Source organism: Eriocheir sinensis, chromosome 2 (assembly GCF_024679095.1).
Source record: "Eriocheir sinensis breed Jianghai 21 chromosome 2, ASM2467909v1, whole genome shotgun sequence".
NCBI lineage: Eukaryota > Metazoa > Arthropoda > Malacostraca > Decapoda > Varunidae > Eriocheir > Eriocheir sinensis.
The window spans coordinates 3,632,357-3,660,275 of record NC_066510.1 but is presented as its reverse complement, the minus strand read 5'-3'; the positions used below and the strand labels follow the sequence as shown (position 1 = coordinate 3,660,275).

General features: G+C 44.1%; 1 protein-coding gene across 7 annotated transcripts in view; it reads right to left on the bottom strand.

The window, feature by feature from the left end:
• Positions 1-6,572: 6,572 nt before the first annotated feature.
• Positions 6,573-27,919, bottom strand: part of LOC126998657 (F-box/LRR-repeat protein 7-like) — a 72,322-nt gene continuing 50,975 nt past the window's right edge. For 6 of the 7 annotated variants that reach the window (XM_050860639.1, XM_050860646.1, XM_050860656.1 and 3 more), the window contains 4 exons: positions 22,262-22,431; positions 12,495-12,685; positions 10,211-10,253; positions 6,573-6,760 (listed from right to left, as the gene is read on the bottom strand). In XM_050860639.1, coding sequence (XP_050716596.1) covers positions 10,216-10,253; positions 12,495-12,685; positions 22,262-22,431 — 399 coding nt within the window. In that variant the 3' untranslated portion in view covers positions 6,573-6,760; positions 10,211-10,215. Of the gene's footprint in view, positions 6,761-9,329; positions 9,440-10,210; positions 10,254-12,494; positions 12,686-22,261; positions 22,432-27,919 lie in introns of all 7 variants that reach the window. The other variant, XR_007752960.1, reaches the window with a different exon arrangement.

The window sequence follows — 27,919 nt, the reverse complement described above, 5'->3', positions numbered from 1 at the left end:
TCATATGTGCCTCCGCTGCATAGTTGTGCCTACTGAGCTTAATGTCTTCATGGCCCTGACACCAAGGTCAGAGCTTGTGAGATCATACCGTGTCCTACATCCCATTTTCACCTCCAGGCTCGGCTATCTCCCAGGACCACCAAGTTATTGCATTCCATTTAAGACAACTCGTGTTACTTCCTTGATATCCTCCATCATGTATTTCAGCATGTTTTATGATGCTTTGCTCTTATATTGATGTGCCTTGCAACATTTTTATACAGTTTTTATTGTATATAACGCAACAATGTTGGTTTTGCCTGTTATAAATCGGGTCATGTTCAGTTAACAAGCTTTGAGTGTCTCCCATTGTTTATTTCAGTTGTAATGCTTAGAAGCTTTTGTTCTCTGCCCTGTCAAACAGTATGCAATGCTTGCCATCATCTGGCACTTGTACAGTTAGTATGATATTATTACTCAGCTAAGAGCATGTTGCAAAAGGTAAAGGTATGGTTGGGGGCATACGCTGTAGCAGCGTGTGGCCTTAGTGCTCATCTCCGTAACATTGGCCCTTGAGCCTGTGGTGTTGGGGAACCCATTACCCTAGGACACAGGACCAGTGTGACATCCGGGTTACCACAGTTGCAAAGGCATTATAGTAATCTAGCATGCATAGAATGTTGTAAGCTTTGCTTGTATTTAAAGCACTGGATATGTTTGCTACACACACACACACACACACACATATATATATATATATATATATATATATATATATATATATATATATATATATATATATATATATATATATATATATATATATATAATGAAAAGAACAAGTAAAGGCTGGATAGGGGGCTGTGGCAGATACTTAAAAAATAGTAAAGCTACTCCTGAAAAGTGACGTTTTTGGTGGGCCCCAATAGATGGCGCTACTTCCGCATGCCCGAGGAATTACTACATACCACTATCCCTTAGTGTATAGTCTCTTTGGAAGGAATAGTGACATCTGTGAAAGAACTTCTCTGATTTCGCCTGCTTTAACACGCTATTTGGTTTCACTCAAATTCACTTTCAATAATTTTCCATTTCATAACCTAATACGCTAAGAGTATGGCGACCAAAAGAGGCAGGAAGGCTCCAGTGTGGAACTACATGGATAAAATTGACGCTGACAGTGTCGTTTGCTTGTTATGTAAGGATACCCTTAAATACAGCAGCAGTACGTCTTCTATGATTAAACACATACGTACCAAGCATCCCTTGGAGTGTGAAGAATTAAGAGAAGACGCTGAAGCTGAGCACGAACCAACAGCCAAAGTAGCTCAAGCAGCCTCTTCCACAGTCCAACCCACCTTGCTTGAGACAATCAATAGAGCACAAGCGTACAAAAAAAAGACAAGTAAAACAAAGGAGCTTGACCATCTTCTCATGAAAATGATAGCTAAAGATCTACAGCCACTATCAATTGTAGAAGATGAAGGATTTAAACAATATTCACACAGCATGAATCCACGCTATGAATTACCTAGTCGCAGAGAGTTGACTAGGACGCGTCTTCCGCACCTTTACGACCTGGAAGCGGAGAAAGTGCAAAAGGAATTGGACAAATCACAAAGCACATCGCTCTAACCACAGACATATGGACCTCCAGACAAACCATGGGGTTCATTACAGTGACTGCACATTTCATTTCCAAGGAATGGATTCTTAAGTCTGTGGTCCTGTAAACATCGTGCATGACTAAAAATCACACAAAAGAGAACATTGCAGAAGAGGTGACACACATCTGCAATAAGTGGAAGATTCTGCACAAAGTCGTGACAGTCGTGACTGACAATGCTTCTAATATGGTCGCAGCAATAGATAACGTAATGAAGCTGCGCCATTATCCATGCTTTGCGCACACTCTCAATTTAGTTGTGCAAGATTCCCTAAAGAATACAGAGGAATCAAACATGTGAAAGAAAAGGTAAGGCGTGTGGTCTATATCCATCAGAGTGTGACAGCTGCTAATAAGCTACGCCACCTTCAGGAGCAAAACAATCAGCCAGTAAAGCTGATACAGGAAGTTGAAACAAGGTGGGACTCGATATTCTACAGTACCCTCTCGAGTTTCGCGCTAAACTCGATGACTGCGAAACTCGAGGTATTGAAAACACTGAAAAAGCGCTGATCTGTTCCGACCCATGGATATTTTTTTTGTTTTTTACATGTGGGCTATGGCGCCAGTAGACTATCCATCTGGGCCTGATGGTCGGCCCCGAGCCCGTCATGGCACAGGCAACTGTTTATAATGGCGCTATTATAATTGGCTCATGCTGCCCCCCGGAGCTCTCACTTTTTTTCCACCTTTACTCCCTTGTTATTTCAAAATATGTACCTTGGAAAAAGGAAGAAAACAGGAAGAGAGAATGGGTCGTTTTAAAGCCACAGATGACGCCTTACGATTGGCTGACCTCTGAAAACACGCTTGTGATTCTCTGGGAGTCCGATGACGTCATCGCCGGCGTTCTCCCGGTCAGCGGCCTCGCTGCCTTGGGTCAGTGTCACACAGTCCGTTTTCCTCTAACCGTTGTGGCTACTGGCAACGTCCTTGTGCCCATCCAGGAGCAAGTTGTCAGTTGTCCGTAACCTGCTGGTGTCACACCGGGCCTTTTTCTTTCCACCGAGTTGGCGGTAGCTTTGGCAACCAGCAAATCCAACTTTTCCGGGTGTGCGTCACACACGCCCAAGGTCGGTTGCCCGTATCCACATCCACAACGTAAACAAAGCACTTGCCCTGTATCAACATGGCGTCGTCTGCTAAAGTAAGGGCTGCCGCGGCTTGTACTGCCATTACCCAAATTACGGACTTGTTGCTGCAGTTAAATGGAAGGAAGAAGCTGTTGTGGGTGTGGTGTGTCTGTGGTTCCTCCGTGCCAGTTCTCATTGTCACCATTGCGCATGAGCAGCCAACCCACCCATCTTGACTCCAACCACATAAACACGTGGATCGAGTAACAACGAACACACACACACACACACACCAGACTCATCATGAACCGTAGCAGATGTTTCTCACAAACAAAAATGGCTTCGCCATTTCCTAGTGTGTTAGAACTTATTTGGTGAGTGGTTCACACAAACCAAACATACCCAATGGCAAGAAGAGAGCAATGTTAAAGACGACTGCTCTCTTCTTGCCAAGAGCTAGGTTTGGTGTGAGTCACTCACCAAATACGTTCTAACACACTCAAGAAATGGTGAAGTCGTTCCAGTTTGTCAGAAAAATCTGCCATGGTTCCTAATGAGTCTGGTGTGTGCGTGTGTGTTTGTTGTTATTCGATCCATGTGTTTATGTGGTTGAGTCAAGATAGGTGGGTTGGCCGCGCACGCGAAGTAGTGACAATGAGAACTGGCATGGAGGAACTACAGGCACAACTGTTTTTTCCTTCCATTTAACTGCAGCAACAAGTCCATAACTTAGGTAATGGCAGCACAAGCTGCGACCTCCCTTACATTAGCAGACGACGCCATGTTGATCGATACAGGGCAAGTCCTTTGTTTAAGTTGTGGATGTGGATACAGGAAATCGACCTTGGCCGTGTGTGACGCACACCAGGAAAAGTTGGAGTTGACAGTTGTCCTAGGTGGCGCCAACGCGGTGGGAAGAAAAAAGCACTGTGTCAGTCTGTGTGACACCAGCTTACGGATAACCGTGAACTCTCTCCCGGTTGGGCGTAAGGGCGTTGCCCGTACCTCAACAGTTGGACGAAAACGGCCATTGTGACACCGACTTACGGCAGTGAAGCCGCTGATAAGGTGAGCGTCAGTGATGACGCCATCGGACTCCCAGCGAATCACAAGCGTGTTTTCAGAACTGTCAGCCAACCGCCTTCAACTGCGGCTTCAAAACGACCGTTCTCTCTCTCTCTCTCTCTTGCCATAGCCACAATGTTTGGAGGAAAACGTCCAGTGTGATACTACCTTTAAAGGTAGCGTACGTGTCAAAGCAGCGCGAAAATCGGGGTGATAATACGCGAAAGTCGGGATGGTAAGAATTTAGGACTAACCGTGAAACTCGTGGATCGCGAAACTCGGATAGCGCGAAACTTGAGAGGGTACTGTATATGTTTAAACGCTTCGCTGAGCAGTGCCTGCTGGGCAAACAAAATCTGTGCATCAGCAAACAAGAACTTGAGCTGATGCAAAATGCTGTAGTAGTGCTCGAGCTGAATAGGTTACTTATCTTTCCAATGTCATACCCATTGTAGAGGCATGCAAGCGTACATGAACTCAAGCGAAGACGGTGAAGTGACTGGCTCAACAGCTGTACTAGTCATCTCTAGGAAGAGAACTAAAAAATAAAATGTCACAGATTTTCTGTTATTGAAAGATTTCTCTGCACGGGAGCTGCCACCCTCTTAGATCCACACTTCAAAAAGATACATTTTGCAAGCCCCGACAATGTTAAATATATAGAAGATAGCTTCATAAAGTTGATGCACACAGAATCAAGTGAGGGGGGTCCCAGTACATCAAACACTATGCTTCCATCAAACCAAGTCCTGGCACAAAAGCCAAGAAGAACGGCATACAGTGCGTACTGAAACATCTTTGATGCCAAAGCTAAGAAAACTATAGGAATCTTCCTCACCCTCTACAGGGCCACATATTGAGTTTAGGAGGTATTTCAAAGAGGCCCATATTGCCCCACTTGCATGGTGGAAAGAGCATGCTGCACTTTTTCCTAAGCTCAGTGACCTTGCTAGAAGGTTTCTTTGCATACCAGCATCGTCAATTCCGTCAGAGACACTTTTTTTCAAAAGCAGGAAAACTCGTGTCACGAGATGCAGCTGTTTGAAGGTCACAAACATCAATATGATTCTCTTTCTTAATAAAAATATGAAGTATAATGACAGGTGGACCTCACCATACAAATAATAATGTACAATATTTTTTTTTACAAGGGAAGGAGTCTAATCACTACAAAATTATATGCAGTTATGTTATAAAGAACATGTTGTGATATTGAAAATGTGATTATATTTCTATGTATATGCTCTGTTTTTCGTTTATGGCATACTTAACTTTGTATTTATGATGTTCATACGTATGGGGAAATATTATAATACATATGTTGTATTTCATGGACATAATCATCCCCTTCTGATATGATCTGTACACACTGCTCACTCAAGTGGGTATATATATAATATTTACCGAATTGGATATTTTTTTTTTTTTTGTATTGCATGTATACAATAATTTTTGTATAATATCTAATGCTGAATTTCACTCACATACCAATTTAAATTTTTTACAGATGTATGAAATATGTTTGTGTTTATGTACTGAGTATTTGTATGTATGAGTATATATATATATATATATATATATATATATATATATATATATATATATATATATATATATATATATATATATATATATATATATATATATATATATATATATATATATATATATATATATATATAAATAGGAAACTCCTTTTACCAAGACATGTTTTTCAATTTAGTCAATAAAAACAATTAAAGATCACTTAGTGGTTTGCATTTGTTCCTATATATTATAAAGAAAGTCAACACTTGAATGGGAAAATGTTTTAAATGTAAAATATTGGGATTTAATAAGGATTTGAATACAAAAGAAATTTTAAAAATTACCTGATAGAGGGGAGGGCTACGAATGTAAGGCGAAAAATCTTCACCTTACACATATTTATAACAGTGTCTTCATAGCCCTCTGCTGCCCAGTAGGGTTTGCCTTTTTTGTTCAGGCAAAGGCTAGGGATACCACTTATAATAGGTGGTTGGGTGTGCAAGGGCATGCACCCTAAAAGTCTTGCACTAAAAACTGAAAATGGCTCAATTAACGAGCCATAAACTGTCCAACCACTCGTGAAAACGGACGTTAAACGAAATGATGATGATGAGACACAGTTAAAAGATGTTTATCATTTTATTTTTTCAAATGCCTGCCCATTTTTTTTTTTTTTGTGGGGGGGGTCTTATGAGCCGTCAAATACGGTAGCTGATCATTCTCGTTTTGTTTATTGGTAAATGAGAAAAAATAAATGCTGTGTGGAAGCTTATCTTCATCAGAAGTAGTTCTTGCATGAAAGCCCTGCAAAATCAACCAAAAATGGGCTTTTAAAAAATTATATTTGCAATACAATATTTGCTGAGTACCTGCTTAGAGTGTATCAGTGTCGCTTTCAGTGAAATTATTAAAAACATTAAGGCATCAGGCATCCCATGTGCGACTTGGGTTCCACTCCCAAACTGTTTTCCTCCACCCACAACTCCTAGCCTTAAACATCATCACCTTTGACCTGCCCACGCTCCTGGTAGCAGCAGGCGTCCACCCAAGGTGGTTCATCTCACACAACAACCAGCAGTCACTTGAGGGCAGAGCATAATATGCTGGGAGCAGGAAGCCGGCGACCTCACGGAGACACAAACACTTGCCTTCCTAGTGTTGGGGTGAAGGGGGATGTCGAGCCTTCCTAGCTTCCTAGTGTTGGGGTGAAGGGGGATGTCAAGATGTATGAACATCTCCAGATCACTCATTAAAAAGCAATCCAATTTGTGAATATTTATCAGCAATCTGAGAAAAAGGAGTATACAGCCTACATACAAAAATAGCTTTGGTATTACTGCCTCCCCCCCTCCCCCAAAAAATCTATACTATATGCACACATACACACACTTCAGGAGAGTTCTGAGCCTGGCAAATTCTTCACTGCTGCCTCAAAGAGATGGTCATGGATCTGCAAAGAAATCAACAATATATGAGAAAATGGAGTTACTATTACCTGTCATGAGATTTCTATATAATAATAACAATACAGTCGTCCCTCAAATAGTACGGGGGTTAGGGACCCAGGATCCCCGTACTATTTGAAAATCCGAATAAAATTAATGCTCCCCCTAGAAACACTCCTGGCCATCCCTACAGAATCCGAGTCCTGCCATGCTCAGCTGTTACCCACGGGCCCAAGTTGCCAGTTATGCATTTTCTGTTGCAGTCACAGTGTAGTGTTACCACGCTGGGGGGGGTCGACGGGGGCGAAGCCCCCCCCCCTCCGTTAGAGGTCAGGATATTTAAAATTTGGTTGTAGTAATTCAAATATGTATCCCTTAACTATATAATATGGAGGTGTAATGTCGTATTTTGGAGGCGCGGAGTCAATCTCCACAATTAATGTTTCGTATCTTATTTCAAGTGTTGTGCTGGAAGCTTCCCCCGGCGACCATAGGCCTCTAGAAGGCTCCGGGAGAAGCGAGCAGGGGGGCGGGGAGCAAAGCGAGCCGTCCGCGGCGCGGCCAGACGCCAGGCGGGAAGTGTTGCCAACTCGCATATATTTTTGCTACATGTTCTTGTATGATCCAAAATATACTGTAACATTCTAGACTGTACTGTTCTGGATATATATAGGAGAAGAGGGCGAGAGAGAGCAGCCCCAGTCATAGCAAGCTAGTGGTAAGTGAAGAATCAGAGTGAAGTGTACTACTAAGGAAGAATATTAAACTACAGAAGCTGTGCAAAGTGTTTACATATCTCCCTCCCACGGAGTCTCCTGGCGGTGACACGGAACCCAAGTAACACGTCCGGCATAACACAAGTATGAATTAGAGAGCAATCGAGACTGTGGTAGAAAGTTAGAGATAGTGTGAGTGTATGACATGGCTCACTCACTGACAATGTGGAGGGCAGCACTCCCAGGATGGCTCCGTTGCCCAGCATGGTAACACTACAGCAGAAAATGCATAACTGGCAACTTTGCCCGGTGAGTAGAAGCTGAGCCAGGTGGGACCCGGATTCACGTGGTAAAATCTCCCTACTGCAACGTAACTCGTACCAAAATATAACTTCTTCTAAATCTGAATTCTTCTACAAGGTGAATACCTTTCTTTAACGCTTTGGGGTGCATTCAGCAGGTGTTTTGGCTTGTCTCTTGGGTCCCATGTTCATGTTATGTGGTAATGGAGAAGCATAGCTGAGGTTGTGCACACACACAGACTTAGGGAAAGCGCATAGGTTTCAATTTGGCAAAACAATGTTCCTGATGTTGTGCACACACATGGACTGAGGGGATGTGCATGGGAGGAAGTCTGGTAGAACAGTGTTGCCACTTATGCCATGGCTACTTGGTGCGATGAGCGGGAAATTTAAAAATCCTAAAAAAATCTTCTATGACAATCCGTATAAAACCGAAACCGTACTATTTGAGGGACGACTGTACTAACAAAAATAATGATAATTACAATACTTCAAAAGCTATGCCATTGTCCTCTAGGTCCCCTTCACACTGTGTCAACTCTGGGCCACAACAACTCAGCGACTTTTGGATTTGACAAGTCGGCTCCCACACCCCAAAAAGGGGGCAGGGGATGGGGGGAGGGGATGACGGGGAGATCTTTTTATTTATTTTTTTGGTGTCTGTGTCAACTAGTATGATTGCCAACAACTGTCGCCTGCCATGGACCCTCAGCAAACTAGTAGGCAGCACGTCAGTGACATACTAGTAATTAGTCTCAAGACGAGTCTCCATGGTCATTTTTGAAATGGCGCCACGTCTACGACAACCACGACTCTGCAGACCAATAGGACGAGAGTCGCAGACAGTCTTGATGGCCCCTTTGACACTGTACAAACTCTGGGCCATGACAACCCAAGATTCTGAAGAGTCTGGAATATAAAAAGTCTTAGGCATTGATGGGAGAGGATCGCGCATGGTCTCAAAGTCTAGAAACGATTGCCTGGGCCATGACAACCATGACTCTTGAGTACACAAGGTCTTGGGTGTTCATGTGAAAGATCCGCACATGGTCTGAGAGAAGTTTAGAAGTGGTCACCAGATACTGAGCGGACGTCGAGGAGAGACTGTGGGATCGCAAGGGGAAGAGCGAAAGGGAGCACTGAGGCAGTCGTCAAGACTGATCAGGCACCTTTTGTGAGCTGCCTCTATCTCCGATAGCATGACTGAACCAGGGCATTTTAGCGTGAGAAGAAGAGAATGTGTAGAGAATGTGTACCTCCATGCTACATACAATTACCTCCATAATGCAGAGAGGGGTCCTCAACCTAGTGTTAATAATCATTCCATGGGAAATCCTCAGGTCATCCCACCGAGCTGAAGCATAATTTCATAAGCACCGCCTCTTTGGTGGGTCTAGAGGCTGTACAGGAGTGATAGGACAGAATGTGGAAATAAAGTTGTGATCAGAGGAGCTCAACTGAGAGAACAGTTTGATCGAATAAGCTAAAGGATTAGAGGTTAGGAAGAGGTCAGGATGTTTAACGAGGACATTAAGATCTTGGATAATTTCACATACCTAGGTAACAATGCAGAGCAACGCCGGGTCTTGTTAGAGTTTTGCAACAGATTGGCTTTGCCGATTATGTTATGGACTTGCTCAGGAAGAGAGAATAACACTGTCGATACCTGTGCAAAAGGCCAAAGATACAGGTCTCAATGATGCTTTTTACTCACTGTTTTACTATATGGCTGCGAGACATGGACACATAAAAGTGATCTGAGGAGGCAGATTAATGCCTTTGGTAGTAAGTGCCAATGTAAAATCATGGGATATCACTGGAATGACTGTGTTAAATCATCAATTACTCCATGAGACTAAATATTTAAAGTATATCATCTGCATAATTTTATGTGGTCTGTAAATGCAACTGCTGGATATACAGACATGTGGTATGCTACCTAAAGGTTGACCCTGATCACCAGGTTGTTTCTGAAAGAGAGAATCATGGATAGACACACACTCAATTGATGGATTGGGCAAGTCAATAGATCCCGCCATGAGGTACTTAACCCCTTGACTGTGGATTTCCTGCAAGAAGACATCACCAAGCTATAGGAATGGAACAAAAAGTGGCTGCTACAATTCAATGAAGAAAAATGTAAAGTCATGCACCAGTACCACAAGGGAAACACTCCACTATTCACCACAGAGGCAGAGAAAAACCTGGGAATGTTTGTTACCAGGCTACCAGTGAAAGCCAAATCCGTGCCAATTGCAGCGGACGGGTTAAAATGGGAAGGGACCTGCACTGAGACTTGCTTGGAGGGACCTCCGGGGTACTCATCATAGGGTGGGTGAGACGCCGCACCACACCTGACGTATGCCCTTACTGATTGTTAGATTGATTAGTATTAAATAATTATCTAAAAGCCGTACAGTGAACACTTAATACTCACCACACTCAGATTTGTAAGGGTGTAGGCAGGTATGTGAGAGTACCTGTAAAGAGAGGAGTATTGTTAATGCAAAAACGTGTAGATATTTATAACAGTAACCTCTTTTACGGAAATGGAAGCAGCTCAAAGGTAAAAAAGAAAAGGTTAAGCAGTTTGAGCTGAAATAAAGAAAAGTCAGTATGAATGGGCAAAGAGAGAGGGTCAGTTTCGGCTGGAGGTGCCTTGAGCTAAGTGGTTACCGTGTGGATCGCACATTCACCGCGCCATGGACAATGTCAGTTCGAATCCCCACGTACGCTACCACCTGGGATTTTTCAGTCACCGCTGAGTGGCCTAAGACTACCCACATGCTGACCAGAAGACCGCCCATCAACCCGGACTCTAGAAGAAAGCATGCAAGTGAATCAAGAATGAGTTCCAGGGGGCAGCATGAGCCAACCATAACTGGCGGCACTATAAAAATTGCCTGCACCATAACAGGCTTGGGCCGATCACCTGGCCCCTGAAGAAAGCCTACTGGCGCTACAGGCGTCAGGAGGAAATTCAACGAGAGGAAGACTGATTCAGAATTTACCAGCAAAAGAGATGAAAGAATGAAGATGCTTATTGACTCTTGCATAAGGGATTTGTAGAGCATAGGAATGAGATAGCAGAGAGAGTCATGAGCAGAGGGGCTGCAGTTAGCATGTTTAAAGAAGCAGCTACTAAGAAGCAGTCACTAAGAATAAGATATAAAGAGAAGGAGAGTTGATGAGACAAAAAGCCTTTCACTCTACTTTGTCCAAAATGGCTGTGTGTGTTGAGCCACCCCCGCCCTCTCACACATGAGAGGAATGCTCCATATCAGGGTAGACCCTTGTAAATGGATAGCATGTGTGTGTGTGTGTGTGGGGGCGCAAAAAACTGCTTGAGATGATACTGAACAACTAACCTCAAGATTTTGAGTTGAGGACAAACTGAGAATGTTTTTAATGTAGAAGAAGGGGACAAATGAGCGTTATTGAAGAGTAAGAGATAGTTGTTTGGGAGGTTGTGTCGAGTTGCCAAGTAGAAAAATGAGTTTTTGAGACATTAATTGACACCAAATTCCTTGTACCTCATTCAGAGACGATAGAAGGTCAAAGGTTAATCATTCTGTATCCTTAAGCCCCTGAGTCCTGCAATTCATTTTATGGGAATATTAAGGGTTTTAAATGTAAAGTATTGGGATTTGATAAGGATCTGAATACATGTGAAACTTTAATGATGACCTGATGATGGGGAGGTCTGCGAATGTCAGCAAAAAATCTTCACCCGTCACTCGTGGTTCAAACCCGTTTATTACGTATTTTTTTAAATGCCTGCTGAAATTGGGGGCGTGTCTTATAAGCCATCAAATACAGTAAACAGGAAAAAGACAAATCAGAGGAAAAAATATATACAAGTGAGAAAAGATGAATTAGAGGGAAAAAGAGAAAAATAGACTAGTAATCATTGGGTCGGTGCAACAAGATGACACCTCTATAAAACTTGCCTGTGCCACGATGGGCTGGGGCTGGCCATCAGGACCCACCAAGAAACCCTACCGGCGCCACACGTATCTTTTTTTTGTTTGGCTTATGGTGCCGGTAGGTTTTCTAGGTGGGGTCTGGTGGTCAGCCCCAGCTAGTTATGGCACAGGCAAGTGTTTACAGCGCTGTCATCTTAATTGGTTCACGCTGCCTCTGGGAGCTCATCCTCGATCCTCTTTTTAAGAGACAATCTAAAGTCTGGGTTAATAGATGGTCTTCAGGACAACATGAGGGTAGTCTTGGGCCACTTGGCGATGATTGAAAAATTACTAGCTTGTTCATAGTGGTGGGCGGGACGCGAACCTGTGTCCTCCTGGCCACCATATTTGCACGCTAATCACTCAACCACAGCCTCCCCTAACCTCACCCCAACTCCAGGAGAAAATAATAAAAATGTGAACAAAAATCTATATCTTCAAAGCCCTTTTCCCTCAGAGTTGCTTCTCCCAAGTGGGTGGCCACGGCAGGTCTTGAATTCTTCTTCTTCCGGCACTCCCACACATTGTCCCCAAACTGCCAATCTCTGAAACACTCGGCCACGCTAACGATGCCACTTCTCTCAATCTTGCTCTCACACAAACTTCTCAACAAAAAAAAAATCTTCCTTCATCCTCAACACAAGTACAAGCCATCTCAGAGTACAACAAGGTATGATGAGGGTGAACAGAAATGAGAAGTAAGTAAGTAAAAAGCTCTGAAGAGGGAGGAGTTCTGAAACAAGACACAAAACTTACATGTTTGGTGGAACTCAATCTTGCTCCTGTCATACTGGGTACTCAGCATGAGGTTCTTAGGGCCCTGCACCCTTATCATAACCTTGCCTGGCCGCCCCTTCATGATCTGATCCACCTTGGTGACGAAGGACGTGGAGAATTGCTGGTACGGACACGTCACGTGCTTCAGCTTGGGACATCCCTTAAGGAGGCTGCAAAGAAGGGAGACCAAGCACTGTTAATTGCGTCAACATATACATTTTATTTTACTCATACCCTGTCAAACATAATAGGATCTCTTTTTTTTCTTCTTTTTATTAACAACAAAAGTCGGCTCAAGGGCAACAAAAAATGTAGAAAAAAAAGGAACCCTGCTACTTGTCGCTCCCACAACAGAAGATAGTATAGAGTAGCCAAAAGAGAGGTCAATTTTGGGTGGAGAGGTGTCTTGATGCACTCTTCTTGAAAGCGGTCAAGTTACTACTACTTCAATTTGTCTCATACACTATTACAAGGCATTATGCAGCATTCAGAGATACAAGAACATGGGCATAGTATATAACTAAACTAGCATATTGTTATGCCACCCCTTTCCGCATGATGGCAGCAGAGACAGCCTCGCCTAGACCAACACATGTAGTGCCAAGGACATGGCAGACAGGGAGGGGGAGAACTCACGGGAAACATTTGTTGGCCGGCTCAAAAACATTTAATTCTTCGTGGATAATCTCGGTATTGTTCTGAGTTGATCAGTCTCCTTATTTTTGTCACGACTCTCATGACATAGGTAATTGTGGCGCTGCCTGCTGAAGTGAGGTAAGTGATACGGGGGTCGATCTTGAGATATCACTTGCCTCGCATCGACCAACTGATCAAGCATTCTGAGGCAACTTTTCAGACTAAAACTCAAAACGTTTTGCCGCTATGATCAATTTTTTTCACACCTATGCCTCTGAGAAGTGCAGAAACACCAAACTTCAATCGCACTTTTCTCAATTTCTTGTGCGTGTCGCTTGCCTCACTTCAGCAGGGAGCGAAACAATTAATACATATTTTGTTCCTATTCACTCAAAATGCAGGCAACATAAGTGGCAATTCATCTAGAATGCGTCAGGTCTTAAGTCCTAATAGATCAATTTTCTTTACCCTTTAAGGTGACTGTCTGCTGTGCCTTTTACTTGCATCTTTGGTCATGACTGGGTGACATGTTATTATAGAAGTTGCATAATCATCGTATCAAAATTTCAAGTTGAACAAACTAGAAATAAATTGCAATTTTCTTCATTATTATTTTTTTTAATTTGTAATTTGTATCTGCTCAGTCACTTCTGTCCCTCATTCTCTCTTACATGCACATGATACTTTATTGCCATCCTAACAATTGCACATAAATATATATATATATATATATATATATATATATATATATATATATATATATATATATATATATATATATATATATATATATATATATATATATATATATATATATATATATATATATATTTGTTAATAACTTTTTTCATTTGCATGCCAGTTGATTTTGAAAATTCAAGTACAGTAATATCTTGGGTTTCGAGTTCAATTCGTTCCAGAATATTGCTTACACACCAAAACACTTGTAAACCAAAACAAATTTCCCCATTGAAATTAATGTATATCCCATTAATGCGTCCCATACCTCAAAAAAACATTATTTATATAAAAATCATTTTAAATGTTATTTTATACAGAATTAAAGTAATTTTATCAACAAATAGCAATGATAAATAATATGAAACACAAATCAGTGTGTTACAGTTGTTACGGAGACTCCCGCAACCGCTAACTACGCTCGAGGTGTAGGTTTCACACCGGGGTTTAGCAGGAGGAGTTTCCCTATTCTCGAGGCACCGGAACTGTGTTTGATTACCAACATGAAGCTAACCCAATGTATCATCCGAGATAGAGGGTGAGCGGGAGTCCGTCACGTCCAGGAGGGCATACAAGCCGCCACGGCCCGCACCCCATCCATTCCTGTTGCGAGCATGGTATCCACCGTTCCTGTTTTCTTCTTTGCAGCACCATCCCTTTGAACCATCTTTCTGGGGGACAATGTTAAAGCACAAACAACTCACACTGTAGTGCTGAAAATACAAAGATCTCACAGCAAAGCACAAATGCAATCGGACATGAGCGCACGGGTGCTATCTCTGAGTTTACATCATGGACTAGGACTAAGTTTGCCAACTTGCCACCCTTTCCTTAAAATACTGAACACCATTTGTTCCGTATTTGGCTGTCTGAATGGTTAACCCCTAGAGTACGGGTGGTGATATATTTCTCCAGATGCTGTGCACAAGGGAAATTTAGCCATTTAAAAGAGGTGGAAATGGTGTCTTTCTTCTTCGTAATAATTGTATATCCATGTAGTATATATGGTGGTGTAATAAGACTTCTCTCCTAATAATAATAAAAAAAGTTATGACAGCCGAAAATATTGCGCATTTTCTCGTGGCCGTGATGTGTCGCGTGGAACCCCCCACACACACACACTCTCTCTCTCTCTCTCTCTCTCTCTCTCTCTCTCTCTCTCTCTCTCTCTCTCTCTCTCTCTCTCTCTCCTCTGTCAATGTCACTACCACAGCAGTCATCAGTCACTGTCACTTTGATTCGCCCGCGTTCTACTTCTGCCCGGAGCAGAGGAACAGCTTGACGCGTCACGAGACATGCCAGATGTATTCCGAACAAAAGTGGAAAATGATCTGTGGCCTTCGGTAGGCTGCGCGCTGGAGACGAATGAGAGTGTGTATGGATGCCAGATCCCTCCACCATTCTTCTGAGTCAAGAACTGGCGGTATATTTGAAACGAAGGGAGCGTAGAGTGTGATGATTATATATATGATCCCCGTATGGGTGGGGCGTGTGGTAGCGCACTTATCTATACGATCGCTGTAATCTAAGGGTTAAGCAGATTAAATTCAGTATTTTAAAACTGTGGTGAGTGCATTTTTCAGTGAACCACAGAAACAGTCCATAAAATTATATTTGTCAAGGGTCGTCCTGAATACGTGTAAAGTATGCGCCGTAATGTCTCTCCCCCTTCCTCCTGCCTTCACCAGCAGCGGCTGTCAGTCATGGCAGGCAAGAGAAATTTTAGGGTTGCCACCCGTTCCTTAAAATATGGATTCGTTCTGTATTGGAGAATGGGATGCTGTGTTCCTTATTTTCTTTAGCTCAAGTTGGCAACCATAACTGAGACTGTTCCCATTGTATTCCGCTTTGAGCACTCTCGTCTTGCTGCAGTCTGACTGTCAACAGGTGCCTTTTGATCATCCCCCACATCAAGACTTTTAGTTGACGCAGGAGTGCCACCCTTGGACGTGCAGAGAGATGGACTTGTAATTAAGTACTAGTACATACTACAATGCCTACACTGTTGCCATAGACACTAATTTAGATATAATATACAGAAACAAACCTCTCCTACCTCGCCTCTTTGGCTTCTGTGTCCGGAATATTATTGGGGACCTCTCACTACCATACTTCCCAATAGCCACCCACCAGTTACCTCCCATTGCACCATGGGAATTTCAAGACGCACAGTTCTGCCGGTACTTTCCTTTCAGTAGGCGGATGTGTCAGAGAGCATTGCCCAATGTTGTTCCTCTTGCATGCTACCTGTCATGAAACATCTACACCTGAGTTCAGAGACGGCTCCAAATCCGATTCTGGCGTTGGATTTGGAGAAATCTTTCTAAGGTTTTACCGTTCTGGGAACCTTCCTGCCCTTGCATCTATATTTACTGTGGAGCTTTCCGCAATTCTTTTAGCAATAAACGTCATTTTTAGAATGCCGGTGGGACGTTTTACTATATTTAGTAACTCACTCGCAGCACTATCAGCCTTAGAAGCGTTTAAAAGCACCCACCCTATTGTTTTAAATATTTTTAGCTGGCTAGTCCTATCCATAAGGCATGGGCATCAGGTGGCCTTCTGTTGGGTACCTGCCCATGTCTCTGTGCATGGTAATGAGGAGGCCGATGAGGTGGTGCGGGCCACTGCTTCCCGCCCTCCCTCACAGTGCGCACTTCCACTTAGGGACTTGCATCTCACCGTGCGGTCTGCACTCCAGAGTGTGTGGCAGCGCAGGTGGGCGGCTGAGATTGCCATGACAAAGATGGGGGAAGTCACGACCAGGGCTGTGCATCCCTGTTCTTATTCCAATATAAGGAGTCGTAAGAGGGAGATTGTCCTGGCCCGCCTTAGGGTGGGTCACACTAGGTATACAGTTGGCTTTCTTATGTCCCAGGGAGTTCAGCCCTACTGTAATGACTGTTTGGTTCCCCTGACAGTTCGGCACTTGCTGATCAAGTGTCCCAGTCTGGGGGATCTGCGAGAGCGGTCTCAGGGTAGAGATGGGAGTTTCTCTCTCTCTCTCTCTGGGCATGTATACACAAAATTTGTTACCACTAGCAAACAGCTGTTAAGACCAACAAATTCCTATTAGCCTTAACATTTTTCTGTTAAGTGCTAACAGATATTCACAAAGCTTGTTAAGCCGTCAGCTGCGATTGGCATGGAAAGTTGGAAAGTTTTGTTTAGTCGGCGCAACATCTGTGGTCATATGCCGGAGAGAGACAGAAGGGGAAGGAATTATAGGAGAAGGGAACAGATCTCAGGAGATGGGACACAACCCCCGATTAATACCTGGTACCCATTCACTGCTGGATGGACAGGGGCATAGGATATTGGAAAAGCTGCCCATATTTTTCCACTCCGCCCGGGAATCGAACCCGGACTTTCTCGGTTGTGAGCCAAATGTGTTAACCACTGCACCACGAAGCCCCCTGATTGGGACGGATTTGGCTTTCATTGGTAGCCTGGTGACATATACTCCCAAGTCTTTCTCTGCCTCTGTGGTGGATAGTTGAGTATTTCCCATGTGGTATTGGTATGATGGCTATCCCCTCCCAAGGTGCAGGATTACATTTTTCTTTATTGAATTGTAGCAGCCACTTTTTGTTCCATTTCTGAAGCTTGGTGATGTCTTCTTGTAGGAAATCCACAGTCAAGGGGTTAAGGCCTTAACAGCACTGTTAGGGTAACAGCGGCAGGGGACACTTTTACCTCCTAGCAAACAGCTGTTAGCAGGATGGAGGCACAACAACAACAACAACAATGTCTGCAGAGTACCTACAGAGAAAGAAGAGATATTTTTGCTGAATACAATGATGCTGAACTACTCAAAAGATTCAGACTGGACCGTGCTGGTATAATTGCAGTGACTGAGTGAGAGACAAGCTGCAAAGTAAAACGGAAAGAAATAGACCTTTAAGCCCCAAGACCAAGGTGGCCACCACATTAAGATATTTAGCCACAGGAAAAATGCAACACTGCAGTTGTGATGATTTTGGAACAACGCAGCCGACTCTCAGCCGTGCAATCTCACAGACAATAGGTGCACTGACTGATCCAGAAGTACTCTGATAGTTTGTGGAATTTCCTCACACGCAACGTTAAGTGCAGCAAACCCAGTTTCCTGGTGTTGTGGGTGTGATTGATGGCACTCACATAAGAATTGTGGCTCCTCATGCCAATGTGCATTTTTACGTGAACAGAAAACGCTATCACAGCATATATGTGCAGGTGGTGTTTGATGTGTAATGCGGGGAAAACTGAGAAATCGGTAACCTGTAATAACTGATGTGTTGCTTGTGAATCAGGTGGTTATGAACCGCAAGACAGACAGACGAACCAGATGTGGAGCTGGTGGCGTGACCACGCCTCGGCCGAAGGTGCCGAATGATCACTAGTTAGTTTTTTCATGGAGGATTGACGAGCAGAATTTTTCACCTGTATTGAGTGAGAGAACCAGTTGCTTCGAAACTCTTGCTGAACTGGCGGAACAGGCCAATTGGATGTTAACTAAACCACCGATAAATTCGTTCACTAGCTTCTGGCTAGCCGCGGGCAGTGGGAGGGGAGGCGATAAGCCGACGGTGTGAGGTTGTCTCCCTCACACACAGTCTGGACCTTACTTCCACAGGTACGTTGAATTGACACACATCATCTGGACCTCACTTCCACAGGTTCCCTAGCATACTGACTGAGCTGGTACCTCACTTGTTGTGTCACTATGTAGTATGTGAACATCCCCTTTTGTGTGGGCTTATGATCACCCCATTGGTATCTTAACCCCACACAAATACCTTGCCCCATGATCATCTTTGTGAACACATATCAATCGGTGGTTGAAGGGATAGGTATATTTTATTGTATAATTATGCACCATAGAAACTTGACTGGGGTAGTTTTGTTAGCTATGGCCAGGACTCTATATCTCCATATATTTTATGAAATTAACTGTGATTGGATAGGCCCTTCTGGTGATTGGAATGATGAGTTGAAATCAGTATTGTAGAGTAACTCGGTAAAAGCTCGCTACCATTACCAACAGAATGAGCTGTCAATAGCATTGTTAATTAACTTCAATAAGCTCGCTACCATTACCAACAGAATAATGAATTGTAAATAATATTGTTGCTTAACTTCAGTAAGCTTGCTACCATTATATACCAACATAATGTGAATAAACCTCATTATTTAACCTTGTGTTGCGTCACCCTAACAACCATAACAACTATGAAGCTACACTTGATATAATATATTAAAAACAGAGCTGAAGGCAACACAGATGCTCATTATAGAATTCTTGACATTATGGCAAGGTGGCCTGGCTCAGTCCATCATGCAAGAATATTGGATGAGTGGGTAGGCGGTGGCTGAGTGGTTAGCGTGCAGGCCCCACATTCACCACACCATGAACAACATCGGTTCGAATCCACTCGCTACCACCTGGGATTTTTCAGTCCACTGAGTGCTGTCCTGAAGACCACCCATCAACCCGGACTCTAAAAGAAACCATCCAAGTGAATCAAGAATAAGTTCCAGGGGGCAGCATGAGCCAAGCATAACTGGCACCACTATAAAAATTGCCTGTGCCATGACGGGCGCAGAAATCCTACCAGTGCCACAGGCAGAGATGTAAAAAAAAAAAACAGGACTGAAATTAATGTTTGAGGAACAACATGTACCTGCAGGATGCTGCCTTCTCGGGGACAGCAGTCATCCCTGCAAGCAGTGGCTCCTGACCCCATACCTGACTCCTTGAACTGCTTCACAGACCAATTATAACAGCTAAGTTTATTGATGATACACGAAATAGATATGTAATAAATATCAAACCCAGCACTGCCCACTTACTTTGCAAAGTACAGTATCACTGTCATCATCATCATTTCGCTTAACGTCAGTTTTCACTCTTCCAGAGCAGCTGGACGATTTATGGCTCTCCTTCATTCTACTCGTGTCTTCTGCCCGATGCTCATCCAATCCCACACCTTCTCCACATTTTCCTAGGTCTACTAACTGGTCTCCTTCCTTCTACCTCTAATCTCTCCACAGCTCACAGCACTGTATCCTCCCCTGCTCTCTTTACATGTCCAAGCCATTGGAGTCTTTCCCTTCTGAGCACTGTTTCCAGGTCCTCTACTCCACATAGCTACATCTGCACTGGACACCCTGATCTGTTAGCTACATCTGCACTGGACACCCTGTCTTGCCACCTGATCCTCACCATATACCTCAGCACTCTGCGATCACTTGCTCTCAATACCTCCATCAATTTTCTAGTTAGAGCCCATGTTTCTGTTCCATACAACATCACTGATCTAATACACGCTTGGTACACCCCTGCTCTGCTCTTTAGAGGGATGCTACAATTCACGAGTAGACTAGCCACCTCCCTCCACTTTAACCACGCTGCCGCCACTCTCGCTCTCACTGTCCTCTCCACTCCTGCCTCACAGTCAGGACATCTCCCAATTAACAGAAATGTTCTACCTCATCCAGCTTTCCTCCATTCACCTCTAGTTCATTCCTCTCAGTTTCTTGTCCTTGCTGTCTCCTTACACAAGCTGGGCATGTAAAATTCTTCACTCCTCTTACATTTCTGAGGCCTGAGCATCCAAGGTGGCACCACTGCCTGCAACATGTGCACAAGACAGAATTTACACCTACTCCCTTCCCACAGCATCCCCATGGATACTTTCCTGATTTAATCTTTTCTCTTGCTTCTTTTCAGTTACCATGTACTTTGTTTTTTCCATATTAATTTTCAAACCTCTCTCCTCCATTCCTTCCTTCCATTTATTAAACTTTTCTTTCACTTCTTCTGCTGTCTCTGCATTTACTGCCAAGTCATCTGCATACAGCAGCTCCCATGGTGCCTCTCCTCTTGCTTCCTTTGTTGCCTCCTCCATTACTTCCTTCATTGTAGTGAGACCTGTACTATAATGAGTAACCCTGGGATGATGCACCTTCACATCAAGTTCCACACAAAAGACTGACATTAAAATTGAAATACTACGGCATTTCAGGACCTATTCTTCACTGGATCACTGCATTTCTTACTAACAGGACTCAACGTGTTCTTCTTGACGGATCTTCATCTGACACTGTCCTGTTTCTTCAGGTGTCCCACAAGGCAACGTTCTAGGCCCCATTCTTTTCCTCCTGTACATTAACAGTCTTCTACTCTCAACACCTAACTCTTCCACTAGACTATTTGCCGACGATAGTTTACTGTTTAGAGCAGTAAAGACTACTGATGACTGCAGACTACTACAAAACGACTTGGATGACCTCGAACGGTGGGAGCGCACCTGGCAGATGCATTTCCGACCAGACAAATGTAAACTGTTAAAATTCACCAGAGCGCACAACCCCATCCATCACACTTACTCTCCACAATTCAGATTTAGAATCAGTCCACACACACAAGTATCTTGTTGTCCACCTCTCCACTAACCTAAAGTTCAACACTCACATAGACCACATCAGTGCCACAGCCAACCGAACTCTGGGGTTCCTGAGGAGGAATTTATATAACTGCACACCTGACATTAAACACAAAGCTTATGACACACTTGTGAGACCAACACTTGAATACTGCTCCACGGTGTGGGATCCTTACACACACAGAAACATTGATAGGTTAGAACAAATCAACACCAAGGCGGCTAGGTTCATTACAGACAATTACGCTTGAACGCCTGGCATCACAACACGGATCAAACAACAGATAAACATGGACCCTCCTCACCTACGCAGACAAGCACACAGACTTACACTTATGTACAAGATCACAAACACTCACATAGACATTGACCCACAAACATACCTACACAACACAAACAGTCAACGTGCTCGTAACACACACATCCATAAATACCAAACATATCACACTAACACTGACGCATACAAGCACTCATACTTTCCATGCACCATACGTGACTGGAACAGCCTCCCTCAACAGATTTTAGACTGCGGTACAATAGACTCATTCAGAAAACAAATACACAATCACTTGTCACCACAACACACCAACACTAACAACAACACTTGATTCACTTCCCTCCCCCGCACACTCGGCTCCCCCGTCCCCCCAACAGCCAACACAAATATGCGTGTTATGCACCTGAAAGGTGCACTGTGCATTAAGATCCAGATCCAGATCCAGATCCAGATTGGTGAAGCTTGAAGTGCAAGGGAAGGGAAGGAGGGGAACAGTGGGGGAAGTTACGCAAAGTTTTGCCTGAATTAAATATTGCAAAACATCAATAGTAAGAGTTCAGAGAGAGAGAGAGAGAGAGAGAGAGTGTTATAAGTAGTAGCAGTAGTAGTAGTAGTAGTAGTAGTAGTAGTAGCAGCAGCAGGTGCAATGAAGATGAATATTTACTCACTCCAACACAAAATCCCCGTAAGGGTGACACTTGAACAGGTAGATGGCCTCAAGGTGGCTGCATCTAGCAAGTGACTGCAGGGACGCCTGGCTCAGCTGCGTAGCGCTGAGGCTCAAGGACTTCAGTTCCTTAAGGATGGAGAAATCAACCTCCTCACTGGTTATGTCACCCTGGAAGCAAGAATACAGGAAATTCTATTAACCTTTAGATGGCAGCAGTACTTGAAGAGTAGCTCCCCCCCATAATGAATCGTCAGTATATAATCACTGCCGACCTTAGGACCGTAGCATAAATATAATTATGCCGCATAAGAGATGTTTTAACTGTCGTCTATATAGATAGATTCTACCGCAATGGAAATGTTATATTTCTGCCATACAAAACTGACCGACTGAATTTTGGGCCGTCTATAAAGAGTTCCATCACCGTATAAGGGTTAACATCACCAATAAAGTGGTAATCTTCTTAGGGCTCTTTCACACGAGCGTTCCCATACGCGTGTTCGTGTGCGCGGTGATTTAACATTCAATTGAGTTCGATGGGACTTTTCACACAACAAGTTGCACGCGTGTATAACCATTGCCGTCTCAATATAGAGAAGGCCTGACAGCTTGCTGGATTCTTTACCGATGAGTCATCCAAGTAAGGCCGAGTGAGTCCCACGCTCTCCAACTAAAATGTTATTTTTTGTGTGTTTCAATGTGTATTTTTGTGTTAAATGTATTTTTTCTGTGTTTTCCAACATCAATATCTTCTGAACATCATCAAATTAGACCTAAAATAGAGGAGAATAAATATGATACCATTTAAGGAGAGGGAGAAATATTCACATAAAAAATTATATAAAACATTGACAGTCATAACAGGGTAGACTCCTATTATTTTGATGTGTCACCGTTTCTAAATATCTCTTTTTGACATTCATAATGCTGTCGTTACAATTACTATATTCAACAAGCCGCGATCCTCCATCCCTATACTATTATAGGCAACTCAAGTCACCTGCTATCTGGCAACTACAAGTTACATGGGTAGGAGGTGGCCGAAGTGATAGCGTACTGGACCCACATTCGCCGCGTGATGGACGACGCGGGTTCGAATCCTCACGCTACCACTCGGATTTTTCAGTCACCGCCGAGTGGCTTAAAACTACCCACATGCTGTCCTGAAGACCACCCATCAACCCGGACTCTAGAGGAAGCCGTCCAAGCGAATCAAGAACGAGTTCCGGGGGGCAGCATGAGCCAATGCAAGATGGCGCCACTATAAACACTCGCCTGCGCCAGAACGGGCTGGGCCGACCATCAGGCCCCACCTGGAAGAAGCCTTGGGCCGACCATCAGGCCCCACCTGGAAGAAGCCTTGGGCCGACCATCAGGCCCCACCTGGAAGAAGCCTTGGGCCGACCATCAGGCCCCACCTGGAAGAAGCTTTGGGCCGACCATCAGGCCCCACCGGGAAGATGCCTACCGGCGCAATAGGCAACAACGTTAAAAAAAAAAAAAAAAAAAAAAAAAAAAAAAAAACTCGGTCTCACATTTCGAAGCCATATATTATAAACGTAAACTACTTCATTGCTATTATACGATTATATCTTCCTAAAAAATATAACCATAAAATATACCATGTTAACACTGAGATCCATGTGGCCATTATATGAGTAAATAATTTGTCCCAGGAACGGAGATGATCTTCTTCTTTTGACCTGTAACGCTTTGTATCGCTTTTTAGGTCCTCCTTCTCAACACTTCTATAGTTCACACCATGCACTGAGTTACTTCACAGTGCACACTTGTACACTTCATCATGCATCTAGGTGTTTTTCTGTTCTTTTCTTCCCCTGACTTTGCTTTTCTAAGCCCTTTTGTTAGTTTCCACTATTACAGAGGGTTGTAGCAGCCCACTCACTTGTAGCTGCCAGATACCAGGTGACTGAGTTGCCTAGTATAGGGATGGAGGATCGGCTTTTTTTTTTTTTTTTTACAACAAAGGAGGCAGCTCAAGGGCACAAAAAAAAAAGGAAACAATAATAAAAAAAAAGGCCGCTACTCACTGCTCCTAAAAAAGAATCATAAGAGGTGGCCGAAAGAGAGGTCAATTTCGGGAGGAGAGGTGTCCTGATACCCTTCTCTTGAAAGAGTTCAAATCGTAGGCAGGAGGAAATACAGATGAAGGAAGATTGTTCCAGAGTTTACCAGCGTGAGGGATGAAAGTGAAGATGCTGGTTAACTCTTGCATAAGGGGTTTGGACAGTATAGGGATGAGCATGAGTAGAAAGTAGTGTGCAGCGGGGGGCCGCGGGAGGGGGGGAGGCATGCAGTTAGCAAGTTCAGAAGAGCAGTCAGCGTGGAAATATCGATAGAAGATAGAAAGAGAGGCAACATCGTGACGGAATTTAAGAGGTAGAAGACTATCAGTAGGAAGAGAGCTGATGAGACGAAGAGCCTTAAGGGGCTCTCACACATTCCCGATCGTCCCCGATGACTCCTGATAAGCCAATCGGGGCCTGTCCGCCGACAAAATAGGCAATAATCCTGGGACTGGCAGCTTACCGCCGGTCTGACTGCGGTAAACCGGCGGCTCACCGCCGGTAAGCCGGCGGTTTACCGGCGACCATATACGATTTTCGATTTCTCCGACCGGTGACTGCAGCAGGTCAGTCGGCGGTAGACCGCCGGCAGACCTGCAGCACATCGACGAGCAAACACTTTCTTTGCATTTTCATATATTTATAATTACCTTATAAACAGCTTCATACCTAAATTCATTCGTGTGCATAAAACATTCTCTCTCTCTCTCTCTCTCTCTCTCTCTCTCTCTCTCTCTCTCTCTCTCCTTTCACCCATTCCACTTCCTCCTTTTTTTCATCTCTTTCCATCCTCTCTCTTCCTTCCTCACTCTTCTCCATCACTCCATCTCTCTTCCTCCCTCCCTCCCACCTGTTCCTCCTTCCCTTCCTCTCTCTCTCTCTCTCTCTCTCTCTCTCTCTCTCTCTCTCTCTCTCTCTCTCTCTCTCTATATATCTATATATCTATCTATATATATATATATATCTATATATATATATATATATATATATATATATATATATATATATATATATATATATATATATATATATATATATATATATATATATATATATATATATATATATTCTCTCTTTCACCCATTCCTCTTCCTCCTTTATCTCATCTCTCTCTCTCTCTCTCTCTCTCTCTCTCTCTCTCTCTCTCTCTCTCTTCATCCCTCGCTCCTACCTGTTCCTCCTCGTTTTCCTCCTTCCTCCCTTGCTAATCCCCAGGTCAGACACAGGTGTTCATTCGCGGTCTACCGCCGGTCTGCCGTGGGTGTCGGCGGTTGACCGCCAGTTGACCGGCGACCGGCGGCATCGCCGATATCTTTGAAAATTTTAAATTTGACCTGCGGTGGTCGGCTGTGTCTACGGTCGTCAGGGTCGACCGGCGGTAGACCGGCGGCCTGCCGCCGACAATCCCCAATCTTACAGCCAGTCGACTGGCGACCGGCTTATCGGGAGTCATCGGCGACGGTCGCGACCGGGACCGGGAATGTGTGAGAGCCCCTATAGACTCCACTCTCTCTAGAAGAGCTGTGTGAGTGGAGCCCCCCCACACGCGAGATGCATACTCCATACAAGGCCCCTGTATATGGATAGCAACTGCGCGGGGGAGAAGAACTGGCGGAGACGATACAGAACGCCCAACCTCCAGGAAGCTGATTTAGCGAGAGAGGAGATGTGAAGTTTCCAGTTGAGATTTTGAGTTAAGGATAGACCGAGGATGTTTAGTGTTGAAGATGGTGATAGCTGAGTGTTGTCGAAGAACAAGGGATAGATGTTTGGAAGATTGTGTCGAGTTGATAGGTGGAGAAATTGAGTTTTTGAGGCATTGAAGGACACAAGGTTCCTTCTGCCCCAATCGGAAATGATAGCAAGGTGTGAGGTTAAGCATTCTACAGCCTCCAGTCTGGAGTCATGTACTTCCTGTTGGGATGGTCTTCTATTGAAAGAAGTTGAATAATGCAGAGTGGAGTCGTCGGCGTATGAGTGGACAGGACAGTTTGTTATGGAAAGAAGATCATTGATGAATAACAGGAAGAGAGTGGGTGATAGGACAGAGACCTAAACCACTGTTGATAGGTTTAGGGGAAGAGCAGTGACCGTCTACCACAGCAGAGATAGAACGGCCGGAAAGGAAACTGGAGATAAAGGAACAGAGAGAGGGATAGAATCCGAAAGAGGGCAGTTTAGAAAGCAAAGACTTGTGCCAGATTCTGTCAAAGGCTTTCGATATGTCTAGCACAACACAGAAAGTTTCACCGAAACGGCTAAGAGAGGATGACCAAGAGTCAGTTAAGAGAGCAAGAAGATCGCCAGTAGAACGCCCCTTGCGGAACCCATACTGGCGATCAGATAGAAGGTTAGAAGTGGAAAGGTGCTTTTGAATCTTCCGGTTAAGAATTGATTCAAAAGCTTTAGATAGACAGGAAAGTTAAGCTATAGGGCGGTAGTTTGAGGGATTGGAACGGTCACTCTTCTTAGACACAGGCTGTACAAAGGCATACTTACAGCAGGAAGGAAAGGTAGATGTTGATAGGCAGAGACGAAAGAGTTTGACCAGGCAGAATGTCAGCACGGAAGCACAGCTTTTAAGGACAATAGGAGGCACTCCATCAGGTCCATGAGCCAGGTCCCCCCCCAGGTGGGGACTCCGAGGCAGTGTTGTTTTTCGCCATTTTTAATTTTTAATTTTGGGAAAAGGTGTGTGTGTTGTGTGAATGTAGTGTGGTGTAGAAAGAGAGAGGAACTGTCTTTAGAGCATGCTGAACTGCTCTCTGGTGTTGATGAGAGAAAAGGGAAATGGTTAGTGAGGACATGGGAAGGGTCTTTGAAGGGCTTCAGCACCCTCCTCGCTTCCCATATATCCTCACCGGGAGTAGCTCACGCCCGTTCGGTAGATGTCTACCTACCTACTCCTCCTGGCTTGTTGGATATAGTAACTGTAATGACAGTGTTATGAACGTCAAAAAGAGATACAGTACTGTCTCCAAGTTTGCGATAAATAGGTCGACGTTGTGGGCCGCAAACGTTGAAATCGCAAACTTTGAACCATCATTCTTATCGGGAAAATTGAAAACCGTCGACATCTTGCGCTTGGCCACCCATCCGGGGGGCCAAGCGCATGTGTGCAGACGGCCCCAGCCGCGCACTGGGCCCGAGCAGCTGATGATGGTGATGGTGGTGATGAGTGTTGGCAGCGTGGCCTTTGCATTGGCGCCGCCTGAACGGTGTTTTTGTCAGGGCCCGTGTGTGTGTGTGTGTGGCTGTGTTTGTTGTGGGTTTGGGCTGCTCAATTTGCTGATTCTTGTTTTCCACATGTTGCACGGGACCCCTTTCTTTTCTTCCATCTCTTCTTTTTGAAAAAGAGATGGAAGAAAGGAAAGGGGTCCTGCGCAACATGTGGAAAGTGAAAATTGGCAAATTGAGGAGCCTGGGCCCACAATGGGCACAGCCACACACAAGCGGGCCGCAGTGTAAATGCCGCTTGTGTGGTGCCGATGCCATGGCTGATGCCGCCAACACTCATCATCACCATCGCCATCATCAGCCGCCCGTCAGCTGCTCGGGCCCAGCGCGCG